At 40.8% G+C, this 26,364-nt stretch overlaps 1 protein-coding gene across 1 annotated transcript; it reads left to right on the forward strand.

Annotated features, from left to right (window-relative positions):
- Positions 1 to 142: 142 nt before the first annotated feature.
- Positions 143 to 26,096, forward strand: LOC123766890 (N-acetylneuraminate (7)9-O-acetyltransferase). The gene is made up of 15 exons (XM_045756346.2): positions 143 to 400; positions 4,799 to 4,895; positions 6,049 to 6,157; positions 7,058 to 7,198; positions 7,862 to 7,981; positions 8,285 to 8,419; positions 8,975 to 9,094; positions 12,432 to 12,547; positions 14,507 to 14,728; positions 15,615 to 15,763; positions 16,736 to 16,905; positions 20,283 to 20,528; positions 21,337 to 21,443; positions 21,584 to 21,800; positions 25,571 to 26,096. The coding sequence occupies exons 1-15, from the start codon at positions 229 to 231 to the stop codon at positions 25,913 to 25,915; spliced, it is 2,466 nt and encodes an 821-aa protein (XP_045612302.2). The 5' UTR covers positions 143 to 228; the 3' UTR covers positions 25,916 to 26,096.
- Positions 26,097 to 26,364: the final 268 nt, after the last annotated feature.

Genomic DNA, 26,364 nt, shown 5'->3' on the forward strand with positions numbered 1-26,364 from the left:
TGAGCCAATGATAATTAAGGAAGTGCGTTTAGTGAATTGATATTAGTTGAACGGTAACCAATCACAAGCCCAGCGAGGCGGGTTAGGGATTATGAATGGTCGATGAGGCAGGTGAGGGGTTGTGATTGGTGAGTGGAGCGTGAGGCGCCGCGTCGACACGGCTGTCAGGCGAGGGGTTTGTTTACGTCTCCACGGGAGCGGCTGCCACACACTGGCGCCGCCGCTACCATGGCAGGGAAGGATGCTGCCGCCGCCGACACCCTCGTCGCCTCCCCCAAGCTGCAGCTCCCCGTCATAGAGGAGCTCAACTTGTATGTCAACTCGAAGATTGCCAAGATCATAGCGGCTGGAGTAGTGGTGTGCTTCATCACCTACCATGGCTTCCTGCATGCAGTTGATGGCAAGTCCTTCAGCTCCTGGTTCTTGTAGCTGTAATAATAATAGTGTACACTATACCCGTCTGTTGTCTCTTCTTATATATACTCGTCTGTTGTCTCCTCTAATATATACCCGTCTGTCCTTTCATCTAGTCTGTCCTCTCGTCTGATATACCCCGTCTGTTCTCTCGTCTGATATACCCCGTCTGTCCTCTCGTCTGATATACCCCGTCTGTCCTCTCGTCTGATATACCCCGTCTGTCCTCTCGTCTGATATACCCCGTCTGTCCTCTCGTCTGATATACCCCGTCTGTCCTCTCGTCTGATATACCCCGTCTGTCCTCTCGTCTGATATACCCCGTCTGTCCTCTCGTCTGATATACCCCGTCTGTCCTCTCGTCTGATATACCCCGTCTGTCCTCTCGTCTAATACGTCACATTTTTAACGGACTCGTCCAAGCCTCCTAAAAGGTAGAGTTGTTAAAATTGTTATTGCACCCTAATGTTGTTTTCTGAGAAATGGGTTTGATATGTTTGATGGTCTAAATAGGTTTAAATGTCTCCGGTTTGGCAAAAAGCATTGCATTTTTGCAGTTTCAAATCACGAGAACAGGCCGAGTATAGACCCTTGTGTTGATGTTTCTGGAGGTTGAATGGTACTGCATTTGAATTAGTTCGATTGTTATTGTATGATGGTTGTCAACATTAGAACTCCTGATATGGCTAATTGGTTTATCTTGCAATAAACTATTCACAAACACATTGGTGGGGATAGGGGGGACTTCTTTGCAATACATGTAGCAGTAAATTGTTCTCTCTTCTTTTTACCATTTGCTAGTCTCTTCATCCATTGGAATCTATATACACTACTCTGCAGCGTTCGACCCTGTAACCTGAAAAGACTGGTCCCCAGATGCATGTAAATGCCCAAATGTTAATAGTAAATGCATTTGAAAGTACCTGGAAAGGGATCGCCTAGATGACGATGCACAGCCAGCTGATCCCTCGTGTAAAAGGTGGTTGCGATACATACACCAGTGTGTCTTTTTAAAGCACTTTTTCCCAAATATAAATATATTGGACATCAATAACTTAGTGCAGTGGCCAGATATACTGGCTACTTTACCTTGGCATTTACAAATATTCATTTGTTTGGCTATGAGTCTCCTGGGGCCAGCATTCACCAAGTGGTGGGAGAGTCTAGGAAGATGGTGGTGGGAGAGCCTAGGGAGATGGTGGTGGGAGAGCCTAGGGAGATGGTGGTGGGAGAGCCTAGGGAGATGGTGGTGGGAGAGTCTAGGAAGATGGTGGTGGGAGAGCCTAGGGAGATGGTGGTGGGAGAGCCTAGGGAGATGGTGGTGGGAGAGCCTAGGGAGATGGTGGTGGGAGAGCCTAGGGAGATGGTGGTGGGAGAGCCTGGGGAGGGGGAAGATGGAGACCCCCTGCAACCCCCTGCCTGCATGCCTCTCACTAGTTTATCCAAGCTTTCTTTAAGTTCTACTATGCTAACGGCATTCCTTTGCTCCTGATTCATGTGATCCTTTAGTGACATAAACCTTTTCCATAAGGTTGGGTTTACAGTATCTTCCCCCCCCCCCCTCCCACCCCTAGCTGTTCCTTTGAAACTACAGAACACAATAGATACACTGGCAAAATATGGCTTGCACTTATTTCACAAGAGGACTGTTATCCCCTGGAGGGTAGCTCCTGTCATGAGATGTACTAATTTACTGCACCACTCTTGAAATTGATGGTGACAGTGGTGGCTGTGGGTGGGAGCCGCCACTATGGGGTGTGCAGCTCGCGCCCCCAGCCACCTGTACTAGATCCGGGACTCTGTAATACCAGTTGTCTGTTGTTTTATTATGATTTTTACTTGCCTTTCATTACCCCTCCTTTTACTCTTCACTTGTCACCTATTTTCTTTAATAATCATCATACAGTATTGGCATCTATTATTTTTCTTGGAGGGGAGAGGATGGTTGGAGATGCTGCGGGACAATGAGAAACATCAAGGGATTTTTATATAAAACTAGAGAGAGAAAAGGGGAGGGGAGAGAGAGACAAGGGGGGGAGAGAGAGAGAGAAGGGGGGAGAGGAGGGAGGGAAAGAGAGAGAAGGGGGGGAGAGAGAGAGAGAAGGGGGGGAGAGAGAGAGAGAGAAGGGGGGGGAGAGAGAGAGAGAGAAGGGGGGGGAGAGAGAGAGAGAGAAGGGGGGGGAGAGAGAGAGAGAGAAGGGGGGGGAGAGAGAGAGAGAGAAGGGGGGGGAGAGAGAGAGAGAGAAGGGGGGGGAGAGAGAGAGAGAGAAGGGGGGGGAGAGAGAGAGAGAGAAGGGGGGGGAGAGAGAGAGAGAGAAGGGGGGGAGAGAGAGAGAGAGAGAGAGAGAAGGGGGGGGAGAGAGAGAGAGAGAAGGGGGGGGAGAGAGAGAGAGAGAAGGGGAGAGAGAGAGAGAGAGAGAGAAGGGGGGAGAGAGAGAGAGAGAGAAGGGGGGAGAGAGAGAGAGAGAGAGAGAGAGAAGGGGGGAGAGAGAGAGAGAGAGAGAGAGAGAGAGAGAGAGAGAGAGAGAGAGAGAGAGAGAGAAGGGGGGAGAGAGAGAGAGAGAGAGAGAGAGAGAGAGAAGGGGGGAGAGGGGGGAGAGAGAGAGAGAGAGAGAGAGAGAAGGGGGGAGAGAGAGAGAGAGAAGGGGGGAGAGGGGGGGAGAGAGAGAGAGAGAGAGAGAGAAGGGGGGAGAGAGAGAGAGAGAGAGAGAGAGAAGGGGGAGAGGGGGACAGAGAGAAGGGGGGAGAGGGGGACAGAGAGAGAGAGAGAGAGAGAAAGAAGGGGGAGAGAGAGAGAGAGAAGGGGGGAGAGGGGGAGAGAGAGAGAAGGGGGGAGAGAGAGAGAGAAGGGGGAAGAGGGGGAGAGAGAGAGAGAGAAGGGGGGAGGGAGAGGGAGGGAGGGAGAGAGAGAGAGAGAAGGAGGGGGAGGGAGAAGGAGGGAGAGAGAAGGGGGAGGGAGAGAGAAGGGGGGAGGGAGAGAGAAGGGGGGAGGGAGAGAGAAGGGGGGAGGGAGAGAGAAGGGGGGAGGGAGAGAGAAGGGGGGAGGGAGAGAGAAGGGGGGAGGGAGAGAGAAGGGGGGAGGGAGAGAGAAGGGGGGAGGGAGAGAGAAGGGGGGAGGGAGAGAGAAGGGGGGAGGGAGAGAGAAGGGGGGAGGGAGAGGGAAGGGGGAGGGAGGAAGAGGGAAGGGGGAGGGAGAGAGAAGAGGGAAGGGGGGAGGGAGGGAGGGAGAGAGAGAGAAGGGGGGGAGAGGGAGGTGGTGGTGGTAGTCATGAAACTTAACCAGGTAATCTTCACAGGTGTGGTCTATAGTGGAACAGGTGTTTGTTATTACTATCATGTACTATCCACTAATCATGATCAGGGCTCTGATAACTCTTCTCTCTCTCTCTCTCTCTCTCTTTGTGTGACATTGCATTGGAACTGAGCTGTGTTGTTTACCATACCGTTCATTTCATGAGTATAGTTTTTTTTCATTTAGTGTTTTGTTTTTCTTATTTCAGTGATTGGAACATCAGATCATTTGATGTTCCCAATTTTCTTATGGGAACACCAGATCATTTGGGAATGGATCGGACGAGGAAGTGGGGAATGGTGAGGAGGACGAGGGGACAGGGGAGGGGGTAATGGTGGGGAGGACGAGGGGACAGGGGAGTTGGGGATGGTGGGGACGAGAGGACAGGGGAATGGAGAATGGTGGGGAGGACAAGGGGACAGGGGAGTTGGGGATGTTGGGGAGGATGAGGAGACTGGGGAGGGGTGAATGATAGGGAGGACGAGAGGACAGGGGAGTGGGAGAGGGTGGGGAGGACGAGGGAACAGGGGAGGTGGGAATAATTGGGAGGACGAGAGGACAGGGGAGTGGGAGAGGGTGGGGAGGACGAGGGAACAGGGGAGGTGGGAATGATTGGGAGGACGAGAGAATGGGGTAAGGGGGAATGGTGGGGAGGATTGGGAAACGGGGGAAGGTTGCTGTGGCTCGGCAACGCATGGCCGGGTACAGCTAGTTATTAATAATAATAATAATAATACTGTAATACTGTATTGTAATAATAAAGAATTAATAATAATAATAAATACAGGTACTGTACTGTATATAATACATAGTAATAATATGCAAAATTATTAAAATATTTTAAAGACATTAAGCAGACCAACAGTTTTAATTTTGGTGGGTACAATTTTATCATTCCTTCACATTTTGAAGGGAAAACATTTTATTCACGCAGATCCTGATATTGCAGAGAGCGTGTCACCTAGAAGTGCAGATGATAAACTTGTGTAGGCATTGTACAGTGCAGTACAATGTATACTTTTGTATACAGATATATAATGCATTTTTTGTAACGATTACAAATGTGTACAATACTTGTATTTTGTTTTTCAGGTGGGGATTCGTGCCAAAGATTACTGTCAGATGGGAGGTTTCAGGGTGCGTTGGTGTGGCAGCCCTATGGCTGTATGCTCCATACATACTCTAATACGTAAGTATGCCAATAGTTAAATATATACATACAATACAATACAATACAATTTTATTTAGGTAAGGTACATACATACAAAAAATATTTACAAGGATTGTTTGACTTATAGGTAGAGCTAGTACATACAATGGCTAAAGCCACTATTACGCAAAGCGTTTCGGGCATACTATATGATCAAGGAAGATATGTTTATTTTGCATTTGTTTCTTTATTTTTCCATATTCCACATTTACTTTTAAAAGGTACAGTATATCAAGAACTCTTTTAAATGATTCTTTCCAGTAAATTGGCTTGATGATTTTTCCTGTTATTGCCTAAATTACCTATTTCCAGTTGGAACTGTATTGCCATTAAGGAAGGTATTTTAGGTGTTGATCATCCTTTTATGAGAGTATTATAAATTTGTCTCATCACTTAATATCTAAAGCCAGTTTCAATGGTTTTAAGAAATTTCATTTTAAATAAGTACAATTTAGCTTATCTGTGCACCTAGATTAAGAATAAAATGTAAATGTGGTTATAAAAATGAACAGAATCATTGCATTGAACGACAAAATATTTGTAAATTGATGCTCGAATCTTGCAGACATTTCTGCCACACAACTACACCTTCTCCCGTTCTCCCTTGTTATAGCCTGTGTTCATTATACAAAATTTATCTCACTATACTGCCTCTGCATCCTGTGATCATTGTGCCACTATTTATATCCTGATACCCATTTTGAATATCCTGATACCCATTTTGATAGCCCATGATCAAACTGTAGTACAGTATCTATTTTTTTTAAATTTTGATTTCAGTATCTCTTCATTTTGTGCATTGTGTATGCATACAACAACGTGTGCTCATTCATATTTTATAATAGCCGAGATAATTTTGGCTGAATTTATTTTCTGTACAGTATGTTCTTTCAACAGTGGAATTTTGTTTTTAAAACTCTTCTAATTTATTTTCCATCTGTTTGTTTGAGTATATTCTGCAGTTTACCTTCCACTACCAGTTTTAGTTGTATTTTGTATAACTAGGATACACCAAACAAGCTCCATTCATCAATTTTTGTAGTTATTTTAAATTTAACTACAAATTTTTAAAGTCGGTAATTATATGTAACTGCTGTATCTCTAATTATTATTTTTATTTTTTGTATTTCAGAGATAGTCGAAGGTGCATGAGATATGTTGCTTTTCTTAAGCAAGACAATCACATTTTGTTTGTAGGAGACTCCAGAATAAGGCAGTTGTATCTCGCTATGGTTAAACAGGTAATCTGGATTATGTTTGACTTCATTTTTCCTTATGGTAATGGTCTCAAAATATCATGACAGTGTTTTCTAAATGTTACTCAAGACAACTTTTATGATTAATAGTTTTATCTGTTATCAGTAAGATATTTAAGAAAATAAACTAAAGAATGAGTTTATTTTCACCCTCTCCTAACCACCACAATCAAGCACAAATTATGATTCAACCACAAGTATTATACCCTCCCTCTTCCTCCTCTCTCTCTCTCTGTATGTCCTTATTATAATTTGTTCAGAAGAGGTGATAATTACATTTTGTTTGTGTGTGTTTTCTGCATTATGATATGCCTGATATAGGTGCCTGGGATACCACTGTCAATTGTCTGCATTCATGCATTCAGAACATTTAGTCTTTAGTCATATTGTTTGTCGAGATAGCTAGGACTTTTCTTTTTTTATTAGTGTTCTTCAGCTTTTCTTTTTTTAATTTCAGAATGTTGTTCTTAAACTTTTTAAATACTTGTAGCCATGTTTTATTATTACTGGCATACAAGGCCAGAAATACCTCCTTTGACCAATTGTGGCAAAACATTTCTACCTTAATTGTGCTTCTAAAAAAATACATTAGTCCATCTACTTAGATTGGTTGGTACAATGTCAGCCTTGCTTCATGTAGGTTCCATATTCAATTCCCATTGGTTCAAATGGTTGAGCATCATTCCTTCACTCCATCTTTATATCCCACCTATTAGTCTGACTTCATATTCAAGTGTTGTACTGGGTGCAATAGTCATACTAACTTTGTGCTTTCGCCTGATAATAACCTTATCTTGGGAAAGTAGTCTGGTTTTCCTTATTCCTTGTATAGATATTTTATGGAAATGTACTGAGCATTTTTTCTTTGTGTGCATGTCTGTACAGATTGCAGTGACACATCCGAAGTTTCCCGATGCAATGCACGAAGATATGCGCTACAATGACACCAACCTACACCTTAATATAGAGTTCCTGTGGAGGCCCCTGATGGATCAACATGTAGTCAAGCTTCTTAGCCAGTTAAAGGTAGTAGTTATCTGATTGTTTATTTAATAATTGGCAATGGTTAGAAACATTGTATATAGTGCCATAGTTGCATGAATATAAACTGTAGCCAATTATAAGCTATAGCAAGAGTTTTTGAAATTTGAGAGAAATCTTGGACATCGTTTCTAATCTTCACCCTGAGGTTAGGCTTTTCCTTTAGAGGAGAGGCCTGACATCAAAATTATATTCACATTTAAAATTGCTCTTAGTATGTGAGATACGTGTTGTATTAGACTATAATGTGTTGTTTATTCATACATATACTCTACTATCATTACCGTGTTGGTTAGTTTCATCTTCGTGTTGTGGTGAGTGACTTTTCTCTGTGATGAATTGGAGTATTGTGTGCTCCTCGCTCCTAACTACTGTACAACCCATTTTAAAAAGTTATTTGCCTTGGTGGCGGATGGCAAAGAAAAGTAAAATATAAAATGCAATAGAAAATTGGATTTGCCATCAGTGTTCGGAACTGATTGTTAGATTGGCACTGGAATGCCCTGAATGAAAACCTACTTCATTTTATGCATTTAAATGTAATTGCATGTGCACTTTTAAATAAATTGTTGCAATTATATATATCTTTTATCTATGTATAACAGATACATAGATATAACAGATACTGTATATACATTTTCTTTACAGAGAAAAAAGTCCTTACCCAAGCTGATAGTGATGGGAAGTGCCACACACAGCATCAAGATTTTTAATGGCTCAGCTCTGGCTCTAGAGGAGTATAAAAAAAATCTTACAATTCTCTCGTCGGTAAGTTTGTGTTATTCCTCTCTGTGGGTTTCTCTTTGTCATCCTTTATTATTTTATTTATATATACAAGAGTTCTTGCATTCTTGTAAAGCCATAGCATTTTGGGTTTATATCTGGTGAGATATACATTTATTTACAGATTTGTTTGCAAATGGTCTAAGCCATTTGCAGCCATCATTACTGTACAGTACTATGTTTGCTCCATTTTACCCCCTAATGGGGTGTGAGGGGAGGTAATTTAATATTTTTTAGTTACAAACTTGAAAATTATCATTTATAACTCTTATTTTCAATTGTTGACAGGCCTTACACCAGATAGGCAACAGAACCCAGTTGCTGTGGATGTTGCAAGATCCAGTTGTGCCCGAGAGACTGAAGCCCGAGAGACTCGCCATAACCAATGATCAGCTGGATCTCTATAACATGGCAGCTATGGAGGTAAACAGGTGTCATGTGTGATTTGTAGACAAGTTCAATTTTCATGTGCTATAAGAGGGCATAGTATGACATGCTGTTTGAGGAGATATGTTACCCATAAATATTATGTTGTATACTGTATAAGTAATCTCCACAGTACAATCATTTCTGGAAGATCTCATGCAGACCAAAGTTATCTTAGTATGGAGAAAATAGAATGTATTCCTAAGACTTCTGATATTTGTCTTTTTCATGCTTCTCTAAATAAATATTTTTTATAATACTGTACATTACTGTATAGTATTACTAAATAATCTACCACTTTCCATCCACAAAATTTAATTGCATAATAAAGCAAAAATTGCAATCCAAAAATCCATACATTTGGCTCGAACTTCATCCTGTACTTACGTGATTATAATTTAAAAAGGCTTCAAAATTTTCTATTGATTGCAATAGCTACCTGATTTTCAGGTAATCGTGCTAATCACAGGGAATGAGTATGAATGATAAATCATTGACGTGTATGATAATTACACACTATAGAATTGTAACAGTATTAACAAAAATCTGCAGGTTCTTTACAACACAAAGGTGCGCATATGGTCGAGCTCACGACTAGTAGCTCAGGGAAGTATTGGAGGCTTTTCTGATGGCATACATGCTGGAGAAGTAACAATAAAATATGATACACAGGTAAGTTCAGTTGACTTTTTGTACCCATGCCCCATAAACTATTTACACTAACATCAGCCAGTGCATAGTGATCACTCGATAACCCAAATCTCAATAACTCATAGGAAATTAGTTACTTATGTCTTCAGATACTCCGAAGCGAGTGTGGAGTATATGAATGAGATGTTGGATTACATTGTGAACAAAGCTGAAGCTGCAAGCTTATGTTGGTAAATATTGTCTTCTCTAGCTAATTGATTCTTAGTATATGTGCCATTTATGTGGTGGTTCAAATTGTTTTTCCTGATTTTTGTGCCCAACCATTGTACTGTATTTATAAGTTTTATGTAAAAGATTCAGTATGTATTTGCATTTATAATAAACCTTGGTTGCAAAACCCTAAATTTGTGTGCATGTTCGGGCACGAGTGTGTGTGCACCAACTCCCATCCTTGCATGTCTTGCTTTCAATTCATTCCTCCTATCTAGGCCTTCTCGTCGTTCAATCCATCTCTTCATTCCTATTACCTTACCAAACAGTAAACATGGAAATTTATTTGTGCTCAATACATCTGGGTGGGTTTCGCTTATTTGTGCTGCAGGATCGAGCTTCAGCTTTTAGATCCCACCCTTCCCGCCGTCAGCTGCCTACTGAAATGATCACTCGCTAACATGTCGCATTACATCTATGAAGTTGCAAATGTAGTTAGCTAACATAACACTAAAGACTGGAGAGCTTTCAAAAATTTGAAGAAAGTGCAAATTTAGTTCCAATATTCAAGGGGGGGATACATATAAAGCACTGTATTATAGACCAGCATCAATTAATCCGTAAACTGCGCATGGCGTATATGTACACCATGAGTAACATGTCCCACCGTGCACATGGCGTATATATGTACATATATATATATATTTGTGCAATAATTGGCTGTTGATTGCTGGTGTTGACTTCTTGATGTGTAGTGCCTCGCAGACGCGACACGGGCGCGTTTCGTAAAACTTATTACATTTTCAAAGACTTCACAAATACACAACTGATTAGAACTTGCGTTTCCCTGATTTTATATCTACATTTGAGTGAGGTGGGAAGGGTGATGTGGCATTACATTTGAGTGAGGTGGGAAGGATGATGTGGCATTAGAGGATATTAATAGGGTATTAAAAGTATCAACACAAGACAGAACACGAAACAATGGATATTGAATAGAAGTGTTTGTAGAAAGCCTATTGGTCCATATTTCTTGATGCTTCTATATTGGAGCGGAGTCTTGAGGTGGGTAGAATATAGTTGTGCAATAATTGGCTGTTGATTGCTGGTGTTGACTTCTTGATGTGTAGTGCCTCGCAGACGCGACACGGGCGCGTTTCGTAAAACTTATTACATTTTCAAAGACTTCACAAATACACAACTGATTAGAACTTGCGTTTCCCTGATTTTATATCTACATTTGAGTGAGGTGGGAAGGGTGATGTGGCATTACATTTGAGTGAGGTGGGAAGGATGATGTGGCATTAGAGGATATTAATAGGGTATTAAAAGTATCAACACAAGACAGAACACGAAACAATGGATATTGAATAGAAGTGTTTGTAGAAAGCCTATTGGTCCATATTTCTTGATGCTTCTATATTGGAGCGGAGTCTTGAGGTGGGTAGAATATAGTTGTGCAATAATTGGCTGTTGATTGCTGGTGTTGACTTCTTGATGTGTAGTGCCTCGCAGACGCGACACGGGCGCGTTTCGTAAAACTTATTACATTTTCAAAGACTTCACAAATATATATATATATATATATATACCCCATAGGGTGCCAGACACAATTCAAATGGCTACACAGGGTTCACATCAGCTTCCTCTGGGCTCTTGTAAACAGACGCCATGTTTAAAAAAAATCGTGGGCAATATTCTCTGGTGTGAGAGCCACAGAACTGTGGGAGCAACCAAGGCTGGCGCATGCAGCATGAGCTAACAGCATTGCTGTTCAGCTTGTGACCACAGCATCGCCTAAAAATGTCAAAATAAATATGTAACTGCTATTATTTAGCAATGACAGTATTACAGATGACCCCTGACTAATAAAAATTACCAGGATTGTGATAATAGCAGGATTGTTGTGATAATTAGCTCTGTGTGGGAGGAGTAATGCTGAGGGAGGTAGGGAAATAGCGTCGTTCACTAACTGTGTGGCCACCTGTTATTGTCTGCATTCACCATACCAACTCAGTGGTTCTCTATGGTGAACACAAATGTAGATACTTATATATAATGTGTGTATACAGTGTAATAACACCACAAACAGTATTGTTGGGGGAGAAATTTTAGTGTGCCTGACCTTGAATGAGTAAGGGAGGCAGTTGCCACGGCAGTTTGGCTTGTGGTTTTAGCCATAGTGTTTGGCTTGTGGTTAGAATTCTTACATTCTTCATCATAGATTTTTATCATTATTCTCATCATTATACTCTAACTTCATTATTAATCGTACTCCTTATATATTCTGAACTTAATGTTCTACTGTTTGTATACTTTATGCTCATTTTACTTATTACACTCTTATTATGATTCAGATTCAATTGTTTGATTCCTTTTATTTATTTGGGTAATGTTCACTAGTCGTGTACAGTATATAATGAACCCCCCTTTATCCGGATCCTTATTTTCTGGAATCTTGGATTATGAAGACATAGAAATTTCCAGTTTTCCACCATTAACAAGAGCATATCTGATTACTGTTTTTCACCCTCTATTACCCATGAAGTGTCGGTAAATTTTGGCTGCAGAGGACACTTATTTTTATCAATTATCTTATAACTTCATTAGTTTCCTACATATACATAGCACATTTCTATTTAAATATAATTACAGGTACTTTTAGCATGTCTTAAAATAAATAATGAATTAAAAACAAAATTGTCACAAAAAATTACTTTTCAATTTTTTATTTGATTATTCAAATTTTCAGTTACCCGGAGGTATGAATTGGTTTGCATAACTGAGGTTACTCTGTACTGTTGTTACATCAGCCTGTATTCATTGTACTCTGTGAACTCATTATAACCCCTGTACATGGTACATTATCATACAACTATTGCACCCCCCTTGTATGTTTTGTGCCACTCTTTATATATTGGGTTATCTTTCGTGATCACACTCTGCATCGAATCATGAGACTAGTTTACTGTTATTTTGGACAGATCATTTAACTCGTGTCTAGCCATGTTCAATAATTTAAACAGCAGTGGACAAAATTGCATTTATGTATCAGAAGATGTGTTAAATACATGCAGATTGCTTTTTAATTGCAGCATTTGTGTTACCGGCAAGGCTTTATTTGATGAACAATAGCTTTTCTTTGCAGATACTAATGAATTTATACTGTAATGACCATCTCAATTTCAATGATGGTACTTGCTGCAACTCCAGAGAAGCTGTAACAATAACCCAGATTGCTACATTTGCTGCACTGTGTTCTTGGTGGGTATACGGTACTTTATTTAAAGAAATTCATCAGAGACTCATTGTATATGTTTTGAACACAATACTTACAGAGCACACACTTGTACATTCTAGTTGTACACTCACTTGTAATAGATCCCCACAATCATTGATCTATTCACGTCTTTAAGGCCGGGAAGCCAGTCGGCCGAGCGGACAGCATGCTGGACTTGTGATCCTGTGGTCCTGGGTTCGATCCCAGGCGCCGGCGAGAAACAATGGGCAGGGTTTCTTTCACCCTATGCCTCTGTTACCTAGCAGTAAAAGAGGTACCTGGGTGTTAGTCAGCTGTCACAGGCTGCTTCCTGGGGGGGTGGAGGCCTGGTCGAGGACCAGGCCGCGGGGACACTAAAAGCCCCGAAATCATCTCAAGATAACCTCAAGATAAGGCTCTTTCACTGTCGATCCAAAAATAATATATCTTGTCATCAGTTATTTGTAAATTTATGGTAAATTATGCTTCATAATTCAGTGTCACAAATGTGTATTAATGTCATACAATCTGATGAATATATCTAATGCGTCTATGAAGTCTTCAACATCTGGGGGAAGTTATTGACACCTTTCTTTTTTTCTAGATGAGCATTAAAGATCATGAGGAAGAATATTAGAGAGGGACAGTGTCAGGAGGACGTGCGATGTTAGAAAGGTGTACTAAATAACATGGACAGATGTGGAGGGCAAAAGTCTGTTAAACGCTTGATTACACAAATAATGATTGTGTTGGGGGACAGGCAGCGAGTATATATATACATGTTAGAATTACATAGATGTCCCTCCCAAAAAGTCAAACTACTGACCCCCCCCCCTTTCCCCCCCTTAAGGAAGCAACCCCACAACAAGCTGACTGACTCCTGGGTACTTACTTACTGCTAGGTGGACAGGAGCATTAGGTGATAGGAAACACTCCCAACCATTTCTGTCCCGCCCGGGATTTGAACTCGGACTTCCTAATTGGGAGTCGAGAATGAACCCGACTGTATCACCTAACTGTGTTACCGTTGAGAAATATAATACAGGGGCTATGCCATGGGAAAGAATGGGGGATAATGGTGAAAAATTTTATAATTGTCTGCACTTGGTAAATATCCATCAGATTACAGGTTGAAATTAAGATGTCACTCTAAAATTCATCCATAGATTATGGGAAATGGTTTCAAATGTATTTTCATAAATGACGGCAACAGCAGGTAGAGGAGTCTGGGCTGTACTCACCTAGTTGTGCTGTGGGGATGGCCATTGAACATAGCTATAAAATTCTCAGGCTGATTTTCATTTTGAATGTTGAGTGGTTTTCATAAACCAGACACAGACCTATCTTTTGAAAAATAGGGGAAAAAATATGTGAATTTCTGGGGATGAGGGTGAAAATTTTGTGTAATTAGGGTTTGCTTTCAACATCCAACACACTTTTTTAAGATTTTAAGGTTTAAATTAAGATTTTATTCAGTATCTCCTCATCTTCCTGCCATTGTTCACATGTTCACCATGTCTCCTCACCTTCCTGCACTTGTTCACACGTTCACTGTGTCTCCTCATTTTCCTGCCCTTGTTTACACATTCACCATGTCTCTTCACTTTCCTGTCCTTGTTCACATGTTCACCGTGCCTTCCTGCCCTTGTTCAAATGTTCACCGTGTCTCCTCATCTTCCTGCCCTTGTTCACACGTTCACCATGTCTCCTGACCTTTCCACCTTCCCTCACATGTTCACCATGTCTCCTCATTTTACTGCCCTCCTCCTCTTTTTAATCTCTAATTCACTTAAATATTCTTTACCAGTCTACCATCACCCATTCATTGAGACTCAAACTATAATGATAGTACTGCAGTACGTTAATAAATGTTAAGATGATTGTAACAAAAATGAAGGTTATTTAAATAAATTTAAACAATTTATTTCTGTATTCTGGTAAAGAGATTTGTTCATATATTCCAGCCCGATTATCTTGATAGCTGTGGCTGTTAAGCAGTGGTTCTGTGTTTCTCACCACGTTAATGGTGGTATCAAAACGTCGGCATCGGCTGGCTCAGACTCTGCCCAGTCTCTTGTCTTGGGAAACAAAGCTTCCAAGAAGAAAAGTGATCCATCTTCTCAAGATTTCTTGATGGCCCTTGGAAAACTTGGACTCATCATGGGATATTTTTTTTTGTGTGACAGGTATATTGATTTTATATTGTGTATTCTTAGAGTATTTGATCTAATAAGATAGTATGAAAAAAGAATCATTCACATTTGTATTGATTTAGGCATCGGTTAACCTTTGGCTTGAAATCATCATATCACAAAAGCAGGGATGAAATAAAGAAGTGGTCTGTTATTTTCAGTTACTCCCTAGGTTAAGAATCTCTATGGTATAGATAGAATTCAAGAACAATTAAATAAAGCAATATTCAGATACTGGCAGCATAGGATCTTGACAGTTATTTCCGAAGAGTAAATATAAGGTGCAAGAGTTGCTCTGGAGATAAGCTTTCAAAGCCCAAATGACCCTCAGAGATGCATCCTCACTTGGCATGACACGTCCAATTGAGACTTCACAAAAACTTTAAACACTTTCATACTCCAACTTGTTTGTTCCTCTCATTTTTCTGGGGTATGTGTTCATTTTCTAGGTAGACACAAACCCTGGCAAAGTCCAAGGTAGATTCTATCTTTTATGCAGGAAGAATTTAAGGTAATAGATCCCCACAATCACCCCTTACCTTTGTTGTTAGAGATTGGAACCTGTTTACATTGCATAGACATGGACAGTTGTTGGGTGCTATGTACTTAATGTAAATTTTAAACTTTTGTTAAATTTTTTTGATGCTATTTAACAAAACATCATTTTATAATAATATTTGAAGTATAATTGTTTATATTGGCAAAATGTATAGTATAATGGGTAAATACACTACTTGATAATGGGTCCAGCATGGACCAAAACGTTGTTTCTTCAATTTCTGATGTGTGGTTTGGTCATCAAATAATTCATTTTTAATCGTAATCTCGGTAAAGTGTTTACGAACCTCTATACTTTTATATAGTGTTTTCTGGTTTCTAGAACAAGTTTGTTCATGAAGGAAAACAAATACTTCTCTCAGTTGAACTTCTTGTTGCCTTTGGGGTATGTGTTTGCTCTTGGCCTGTTCTTCACGGAGGATACGTCACAAACACGCCTCTTGCACCGGGATATGACAGACGAATGGAAAGGTAAGCATCTTGTATGCAGTCCAGTATTTGTTCGTGTTTATGAAATCATGTTTAGCTTTCAATTTAGATTCAATTATCTTGACATGTGATGTGCCTGTTTCTTGTACCATCATATGATTCTTTGGAAATGAATTTATCATTAATGTTCAAGATAGGCTAGCCTAAGGATACTTTTTTTTTGATTGTCCTGAAAGTGTGGTCATGTGTTGATTGTTTAGTCTAGTGCAATGTGGTCATCATTAAATGAAAATGTAAATCTATGTTTTACATCTATTTGAAAACCAGTATGGTTCCAATAGCCAAATGATTTCTCCCAGGAGTCATGGGAGGCTACAAAATAATTTAAAGTCAGACTGACTTCAACTCCTGGTCCCTCATTACCAAATGATGATGACCATACTTATCTAACCCAATATACTCATCTTCTCTATACATGCGTGCGTGTGTGTGTGTGTGTATATATATATGTATATGCAGAATAACCACATGTGAAAAATAGAAAATGCTAGTTTTTCACATGTGGTTATTCTGCATACTTGATCAGTGTTTTTGTGATCATTGTTGCATATATATGTATATATTTATTTATTTATTTTTATATTATTTTTATATTATTTTCACTTTTGCATATAAATAACCTACTTCTGAATATATTTTACATAGAAAAATTACATCAAAATCATTTTTGTTTGTTCCTGGCACCCATCACAACTTACTGCTAACATATGTTTGAAGGGTTGACATTTTTGTCCACACCAAAATAAGCATTATATGATATGTATTTTATAATACAGATTTATCATTTCATAAAAAAATACAATTAAGATGATGTTTTTGTTTATCCAGGGTTATAATTTTGCTGATAGCTGCACTTTTAGGAGTAAGCAATCAAAACCTAACTATAATTTTTAGGGTTTAATACAACCATTGTTCTGTCTGATTCATTATTTATAACCTGTTCTTCCATCGTAGGTTGGATGCAGCTGGTGATACTCATTTATCACATGACTGGAGCCTCGCAGGTTCTACCAATATACATGCACGTTCGTGTTCTTGTGTCTGCGTACCTGTTCCTCACAGGGTATGGTCACTTCTCTTACTATTGGAGTGGCAGAGACATGGGCATTGTCCGGTACTGTCAGGTGAGAAGCTGTCTTAATTTGGAAGTAAAATCGACCGCTGTATAATTTATTGATCTTTATTAGAAATATGAAAATGCATACGCTACCAAAAATATTAAAATAAAAAATCTGCTCGTGTTATTAATCTTGCCTAATACATTTTTTTTGTACTAGCCATCTTTTCCAAAATACAATACAGTATATGTTTTGGACTGTACAAAGGAATATTTTACTGATTTTTCACTTGTGCTACAATGTGAAAATGAATAGGCTGCCCAGACATTTCTATACATGCCTGTATGTCGGTAATATTCGTAATGCAGTACAGATCAGTCAAGTGCATTTTGCTTTGTATCACATAAATGACTACAGATAGTAGATTCAAATTTGGATGGTGTATCTCGATTCCTTGGATCTTGAGAATGCACCTGTCCAGGCAAGCTCATACAGCCTTGTGGAATATAAAGAGAATATAAATAAAATAGGATGAAAACTTAAATATTTTTAAGGAGGCAATGTTTTATAATGGTTTATGTTGTAAGAATAAAGAGTAGAACTAGGTATGGAGTTATATGAGCTGGAGTTAGAGGGACCGTGACAAGTTTCTATTGGAGTTACTGGATCAGCCTGGCTGTACTAGCTAAGTGGACCTATGGACTACAAAGACTGACAGATTAGGTAATAACCAAGAGAGCATGGCCCTTGGCTGCACAGCCTAAATGCCTGGGCCTGGGTTAAGATACTTAGCAACCCTCATGAGGAACAGTAACTTTAGAACAGCCCACCAGAACACACCTTCAAGACAATTGAATCGTGCACATGCTGGTTTGAGAAAAGCTTCAGTGGGATGCATGGACAGTGAAACCATACACTGTTGTATTATAGACCAACACAAGAAACAGAATGTCTGAATAAATCAATTAACACTTAAGGTGAAATACTTCGCCTACCTGAAAATAATTCCGGGAAAAGTGATTGAAAGTGAGACGATAGTGGACGTTGGGTGGTGTTGGTGACCAGGCAGTCTAGCAGTTGGTAATTAACAGTAGTCTCCGTGGTGTAGTGGTAAGACACTCGCCTGGCGTTCCGCGAGCGCTATGTCATGGGTTCGTATCCTGGCCGGGGAGGATTTACTGGGCGCAATTCCTTAACTGTAGCCTCTGTTTAACGCAACAGTAAAATGTGTACTTGGATGAAAAAACGATTCTTCGCGGCAGGGGATCGTATTCCAGGGACCATAGGATTAAGGACTTGCCCGAAACGCTACGCGTACTAGTGGCTGTACAAGAATGTAACAACTCTTGTATATATCTCAAAGTAGCAGAGTATTAAAGTACCTTGTGGTCTGACACTGTTACGGACCCGAGCCCAACGTCCGAGCACGGAGCAGTGACGACCGCGCCATCTGTGGGTCAGCTCCCGAAACCCCTTCCAAATGGACGACGACACCTGGTGAGGACGAGGTGTACTGGCCACAAGGGCTAGTTTCCAGTCCTGATTAGCTCGTAACACAGCCGCTGCTGACCTCTGGCGAGGTGGAGCTTAGACAGCAACGCCATCTAGGGAATGGATACGTCGGGCGTTTGTGTCTAAGCCTGTAAGTGAGGTGCTTTAGTGTGTCCCTGTTACTGATGACGTGTCTGATTACAGAGTCGACCTGGGACTGCTGTAGTGGAAGTTGGATCAGTCTACCCAAGGCAGCCGTCTCATCACCAAGTGTTTGCTGCAGCAGCTGTGAGTCGCCCCTCGGATGAACACTGTGGTGTTACCCTGCCTGTGAAGCGGCAGTTGAAGGATTGTCATACCCGGGACTGACTGGTGGAGACGCTTAACCACTGGGGTGTTGTGGAAAGGAGAGTGATCTGTGGTATCACATGAGGCTCCTGACTAGGGCGCGACCCTAGTATCGCTCGTGGAGTGGCCTAACCAGCGTCGCTGATTTGGAACCTGCCAGCTATCTGCTGGACTTGTGGTTGACGGCCTCCACGACGGTGCCCCCAGTGGAACTGTGTTTTGGCTGGCCTGTGGCCGGGGTAGACTCAAGATTCTCGAAGGATTAATCGTGAGGCCACGAGAGCACCAAGAGCTTGGCACCGTGAACGTCCAGGGTCTTCAGAGGAAGACTACATCGTGTATTATAGTGTTTATACCCCCCCCCCCCCCCCGTGTAATCGTTTATATCTTATTTATTGGTGACGGTGATAATTATATTATATTAAGTTTTTGACTTTATTTCCCTTCCCCTTTAATTTACTTGCGTTGCGGATCACATCCCTTGAAAGCCACTACTGGCTTGGGGCCGGATTCCCTTCCTCTAACAACATCAGAGTAAGAACCCAGTTGCGACCCGAGAGGGCCGTAACAGACACCCAACCCATAAATCTAAAAATGAAAAAACAGTGATGTTTCAGTCCATCTTGGACCATTATCAAGTGGAGTTAGATATCTTGTTTGTGGGTAGAGTGTCAACTCTTCAGCCATGTCATTGTGACTTGTCATCTACCTGGTGGTATCTCTGATTTTAAGTGTTGCATGGGAGAGGTTTTGAGATTGAGAATTCTCCAGTGCCTCCTTTCCTGCAAATGATCGTGATAGTGATATTTAGAAAAGTGTCTGTGCTAGAGGCTTTGAAATGGGCACGCTGACACGTGCTGGTTATACAATGTCCTTGGAAGTGTGGGAGCTTGCCAGAGAATATAACTGACCGATACCTGCCTAACTGACCTTTTATTTTGGGGCACGTGATTATATGTATATAAATAATAATCATGTATGACATCATTATAGCATGTGAGATTATAATCATTAATTTCTGCTGCAACATAGAAAAATCCGCGAACTTTTATTCTTGTAAGGGATTACAGTACATTTTAATTTTGATCCGCCTTTCTAATGGGAAGGAGTTCCAGATAATAGGCAGATATATAGGCTGTAAGACTGTCATTTTTAAAAACTCTTTATGTAGAAATAGTTTTTATTTTATTTGATAACCAAATTCTGAATGATAAATATGTGCTATCTTTTCTGAGCTGTTCAGAACGTGGTTTAGGTTATTGCATAATTGATGCATATGTAACATTTAGAATGATCATGTTTGTATATTGGAAGTGTTTGTGTGTCAGGATGTTTAATCATGGTGCATCGTGTCTAATAAACACATTACCTTTTCATGTGGACTGTACCTGTATTTCCCAAAATCATCACATCTCTATTTTTAACTTTTTGCTTGCAAACATTATTATTGCCTAAAGTTCTCACTGAATTAGAAAATGGAAATTATTAGCTTACCATATGTACCTTTAAAAAATCATTATTACTGTATTTAGATTGCTGTACTGTGTATACATACATTAAATTAAAGTTCAGTGTGACTTACTAAATTTTCTTTTAATTTACAGGTAATGTTTCGCATAAACTTCCTGGTAGTTATACTCTGCTTGGTTATGAATCGACCCTACCAGTTCTACTATTTTGTACCACTAATATCATTTTGGTACACCGTAATGCACGTTACTCTTGTAATACCACCACGCATCACTCGGCCTGCACATGCAAATTCTGAAGCTTCACCATTTAATTACCTATACAGCATCATTAAGTTTGTTGGCCTTGGAGGATTTATCACCGTTTTGTTCCTGTCAGAGGTTAGTCAATATTGGGGGGGAGGTTTTAATGTATTTTAATGTATTAAAAGAGGTCAAGATGTGCAATGCCTTAGAACAATTTATTTCACTTTGAAAGAAATTTCTGCATGAAAGAGAAATAAGCAATGAGGACAAGCTAAGTGAACTAAAGTAAAGTAATGACTTTGGAAGTGAGATAAATAAAGAGGCAATAGGGTGATGGTGTAACAGATGCTGAAGGGAAATGCAGTCATTCCCAGTTCAGGCACAACAGAATGATGGGACACAGGTGGATAGTTGGAAACATAAATGAGCCGGAGAAATATGTAGGGAAATACCTGCTTGCAATGAAAGTGATAAACAAATGAAATGTGCTTGAGGTAGAGGTGGTGAAAATGGCGATATTTGCAGCTTAAACAGCAAGTTTGATGAGTACTGAAAAGTTACTGAAATATTGTACTTATAGATACTCTAGGAACAATAGCCGAGAAATGGAGCTCTAGAGCTAGATCTTTTGCTCCTCTTTGATACAACTAGGCAAGTCTTTTTTTATTATTATTATTATTATTCTTTTCCCCGTGTTGGATGTCGTCTTGGCTTTTCTATAACTCGTTTACTTACCGCAACCAAGTACAGCACTGTGTGCTCGATCATCATTTTTAAACCTTATTGTACAATTGAGAAAAGACCATTATGCCATATGTATTTTAATACCCTTAGAAATATTCTTACTATATAGCTGTACCGTATCTTTTTTTATTAATAAAAGATGCACGTTTTGAAGAAATTTTCATGCATATATTTATTTAGTGTTTTTTTTCCTTTGCAGGTCTTTTTTGAAAAGATTTTTGTTATGCGACCTTGGAAAGCATTATTTGTTACAACAGACGATGATATTCATGAGTGGTGGTTCCGATGGCAGCTTGACAGATACAGGTATTTCTTACCAACATGTTGATGTATTTTCTTGGTAAAGTTCTGCATTTTGTTTGGCATTATGCAAAATAGTTTTATTTTCATAAAAACTAAATTATAATTTAATTTTCTATACAGTAATTCCAAATATTTGTTCTCAGCCTGCTGTATGGTATGATCTTCTCACTGCTGTACAATGGTCTTGCTCAGTATAGCCTTATAGATGATAAGAGCGGTTCAAATTTAATGGGTGGTCGTTTAGCCTTGCTGGTATCCTTCGTAGCCACCGTCTTTATTGCTTCCTATTCTACCATGACATTCATTTGCACCAACAAGCCAGACTGCAATGAGATCCACCCATATGTGGTGTGGGTGCCGGTAAGTAGATGTTCAGTTTTTAAATGTTCACGTATGCATGTTCATTTATTGTGTAATGTTATTGTTTGCCAACCATAAACAAATGTGTAAAGTTAGAATTGTAAGGGAATTTTAGGTATTATCATTTAAGAAACTAAATAAAACCCAATTTTTATTATGTAGAATTCACAGTTTAACATCCATCTTGTGAATTTTGTGCTTTTATTTTTTTATGCAAATGTAATTGCAGTATCACGGTGGTTGTAGCATAGCAGTACTATCCTCGTTTATTCCATCCATCCATCATTTATTTACATTTCTGTGGGGAGCCCCTATGGCTCCTTGGAGCTATCGGGCTAATGTGCAATACTTTAAACCAGGTATGTTCTCGGACACGTCGTTTCTTCGTTGGGGTTTTGTGACTAGTGCTGGCCAGGGGCTGTGAGGTCCTTCCTTCCGTTGGGCTCACAGCACTGTGGGAGTTCACGGCAGTCTGGCTGTCGCTTCGTAGGGTTTGGGTTGTTTAGGGTTCAACCAGGTGCCTCCATTCAGACTGTTCTCCGGTGGTTCATTGCCTGAACTGCAGCAGGTTCTCTTCGGTCCTTGCCTCTTTGGGGCTGGTTGCTTTTGAGTGACTCATCTGCTGGTTTCTCGAGGTTTGGCTCTCCGTGCGGTTCGTATCTGGGAAGTGTCCAACGTCATGGCGGATGGCCAGTCTCGATTCGTGTCCACAGAATGGACGGTCGATGCCGACTCCTTCAGTTGGCTCTGCCACACGTGGACCTCTTCGCATCTGCGTGGTCTCGGCATCACCCGATATGTGGCTCCCTTTCCTGACCGCGGAGCGTTCACGATGGATACCTTTCGGCAGGACTGGTCGGGGTAGGGTTACCTGTACCTCTTTCTTCTGGTCCGGCTGTTGCTCCGGGTTCTAGCTCTGTTGGAGTCCTAGCACAGGAGAGTCATCCTAGTGGTAGGATGACTCTCAGATCTTGGTGGCCGACAAAGCTTTGGTTTCAAGCGCTGGTTACTCGGTGTGCGAACCCGGGGCATTTTCCGCAGCTCCGCCTCTGACAGCAGATCGGTCCAGTCCGGTACATGGCTGGTTCAGTCTTCTCCTCCGCTCTTCACATCTGGTCTTTTTGATGTGGGTTTATCACCGTCTATAGGGTGATCAGGTGGCTTCGTTGATGTTGTCCCACCTGAAAGCTTTGTCTTGGTGAGAGTATGAAGTTTCCTGGCGTTCTTTTCGCCATTTTCTCTTTCTTCATAAGTTGTCTTCTATTTCTGATCGGGTTGTCTAGTTCTTGATCTTGAAAAAGTCAAGACAGTCATTTGATGCTGGATACTGTCACCTTGTATCATATGGCGCTGGCGGATCTGCTCCTGCTTGCGTTCAGGGTGGATGTCACTTCTGCCCCGTTCCGTAAGCTTTCTCGTGCTTTGTTTCACCTACAGCCTGCTGGTTGATGCCTGGTTGATGGGGTTCTGGGAGTTCTTCTACTCCTTACGCACGGCTCGAGGCCAGGCTTGCCTTGTGAGAGTTTGGTCCACCAGGCTGTTGCTTGGAGTGGCCCGCAGGCCCACATACCCACCACAGCCCGGTTGGTCCGGTACTCCTTGGAGAAAACCGTCTAGTTTCTTCTTGAAGATGTCCACGGTTGTTCCGGAAATATTTCTTATGCTTACCGGGAAGATGTTGAACTATATAGCACCTCTGCTCTTCACTGGTTCTATTCTGCATTTTCTTCCATATCGTTCACTCCAGTACGTTATTATTTCACTGTTTAGATTTGGGACCTGGCCCTTCAGTATTTTCTATGTGTATATTATTTGGTATCTCTCTCATCTCCTTTCTAGCGAGTACATTTGGAGAGCTTTGAGATGATCCCAATAATTTAGGTGCTTTATCTTGTCCATGCATGCCGTATATGTTCTCTGTATTCCCTCTATTTCAGCAATCTATCCTGTTCTGAAGGGGGAAGTGAGTACTGAGCAGTACTCAAGATGGGACAACACAAGTGATTTGAAGAGTATAACCATTGTGATGGGATCTCTGGATTTGAAGGTTTTTGTAATCCATTCCATCCTTTTTCTGGCTGACACAATATTTGCTTTGTTATCCTCTCTAAACGTTAGGTCGTCGGACATCATTATTCCCCAATCCTTGACATGCTACTTTCCTACTATGGGCAGATTCGGTTGTGTTTTGTACCCTGTATTATATTTCAGCTCCTTATTTTTGCCATACCTGAGTACCTGGAATTTATCACTGTTAAATATTTCAGGAGGCGGCTGCTCATGCGCCGCCTGTGTCGTCCTTGTCCTTGGACAGCGTGCTCTCTCTCTCTTCTCCTCGGTTCGTGGTGGCTCCTTCGATTCAAGATTGTTTTGCCAAGGCTCTCTTTCTGTTGGTATTAGCCTCTGGGGGTCAGGTTGGTGAGATTCATGCTCTCCACCGACGCAAGAGTTTCTGCTCATTTGGTCCTGGTGGTCAGTTTGTTCGGTTGCAGCCTTCTCCTTCTTTTCTCTTGAAGAACAAGATGGCTGCCTTCCAGATGGGTCCTTGGGTCATTGATGTTTGGTCAGGCCGGGGGTGCATAATGTGTTGTCTGGTTGCAGCTCTTTGCCGTTACCTGCGCACCTCGGCTTCTGTGGCCGGGGGATGCGCTTTGGGTAGATCTGGTTTCCCTCGTTTCCTTTCCAGAGCTCAGGTCTCCCAGGTCGTCCACAGGGTTATTAAGTTTAGCCAGCCTGCAGTCTATCCTCGTGCCCATTACGTTCGGAAGTTTGCTGCTTTGGCTGCTGTCTTCAGCAACGTGCTCTGGGCTGATATTCAGGCGCTGGGATTTTGTAGGATGAACAGGTACCTGGCCACCCGTTATTTGGTTAATATTCCTGGTCCTGGGCATTTGTGTATGTTGCTTTGGGTTGCAGCCAGTTATCTCGCCTTTGAGTTGAGTGTGTGGCAGCTGCCTCCCAACTAAATCCCTCTTTTTACTTACCATTGGTTATGTAGCTCTACGGATCTGTAGGGGGCTCCCCACAGAAAACCAGCATTGAATGTAATGAAATGTCATTTTATGGGTGAGCCCAGGAGGCTCCCTGGTATTCCTCCGGTCATCATTTTCATTTTGCTTTTGATGCTTAGCCTCCAAACTTAGGTTATGTAGCCAGCGCGGTGTGGCGGCGTGGTGTGACGTTTGCGTTTTTCCTTTAGAGTTGAGGGATTTCTACCTCGGTTCGGTTTTCGGTTGAAATTTTCTTTCCATGTGGGGTGCGTTTTGTTATGCCTACCTTCCTGTGTGCCTAACCCCGGTTGATGGCAGATAAGGAAAACCCCCAACCACGGTTTTCTACGGCCATTGCTCCCTGTGTCTCTGAGGGAGCACATCATGAGCCAGGTTCTGGCTCGTGGTCCCTAGTAGGCTGAACTTAATTGACTATTGCTATGGTCTAAAGTATTGCACATTAGCCCGATAACTCCAGGGAGCCTCCAGGGCTCACCCAGAAAATTGTATTTCATTACATTCAACGCTGGGTTTTTTCAGCATATTTTTCTTAGCTTGAATTTACTGCCATTTGTTCTTGATGTGTCAAATTTAAATAATTGTTTATAAATTTTATAAATTCTTGTTACATTTGTCAAAATGTGATTACCACATTTTGCATGTGGTAATCATGTTACCTCATTTTCCCTTCTGCCCATTAGTTTGGCATATACAATGACTATAGTGTGTGTGGATGTAAACATTTATAAAACAAAAACTAATGTTTATGTTTAATTCCAGATCTTGGGTTTCATTGTTCTCCGCAACATAGTGGGTATTCTGAGGACTCGCTACTCTTCATTTTTTGCCTGGTTTGGCCGCATTTCCCTTGAACTGTTTGTCTGTCAGTACCACATATGGCTGGCTGCCGACACACATGGTGTTCTAGTTTTAATACCCTCATATCCGGTTGCAAATGTCCTTGCAACATCATTTATATTTATATGCATTTGTCATGAGATTCATCACATTACTAATATAATTACACCATTCTTGGTACCGAATGATTCCTTAAGGGCGGTACGCAATCTGAGTGTTTTTGTATTTCTTTTAATGGCAATCGGCGTCCATGATGGTGTTTTTTAAGTGTATCCATTGATGAAGTGGCTTCATGTCTACCATGTTGTCAGCGAACACGGGTAGGAAGTAATGGAATAACAGCAGGTGGAGTAGGTAGGAAATATAAGGCATTCCATTTGTAATAGAAAGTTTCAGATTTCAGCCTGATACTTTAAAGATACTGTACTGTATATTAATACATACTATATTGGTATTTTTATGATAGAACTGTACTGGACTTATCAAATTGACCCTAATAACTCAATAACTCATAAAACAGTATTATATTTATTTATTTTTCACTATTACATGCAGTTTTCATAGTGTTGGACAGTTATATATCATTTTGGAATTTTTATATTCACACATGTTTTTATATATATATATATATATATATATATATATATATATATATATATATATATATATATATATAATATATATATATATATATATATATATATATAATATATATA

Source organism: Procambarus clarkii, chromosome 60 (assembly GCF_040958095.1).
Source record: "Procambarus clarkii isolate CNS0578487 chromosome 60, FALCON_Pclarkii_2.0, whole genome shotgun sequence".
NCBI lineage: Eukaryota > Metazoa > Arthropoda > Malacostraca > Decapoda > Cambaridae > Procambarus > Procambarus clarkii.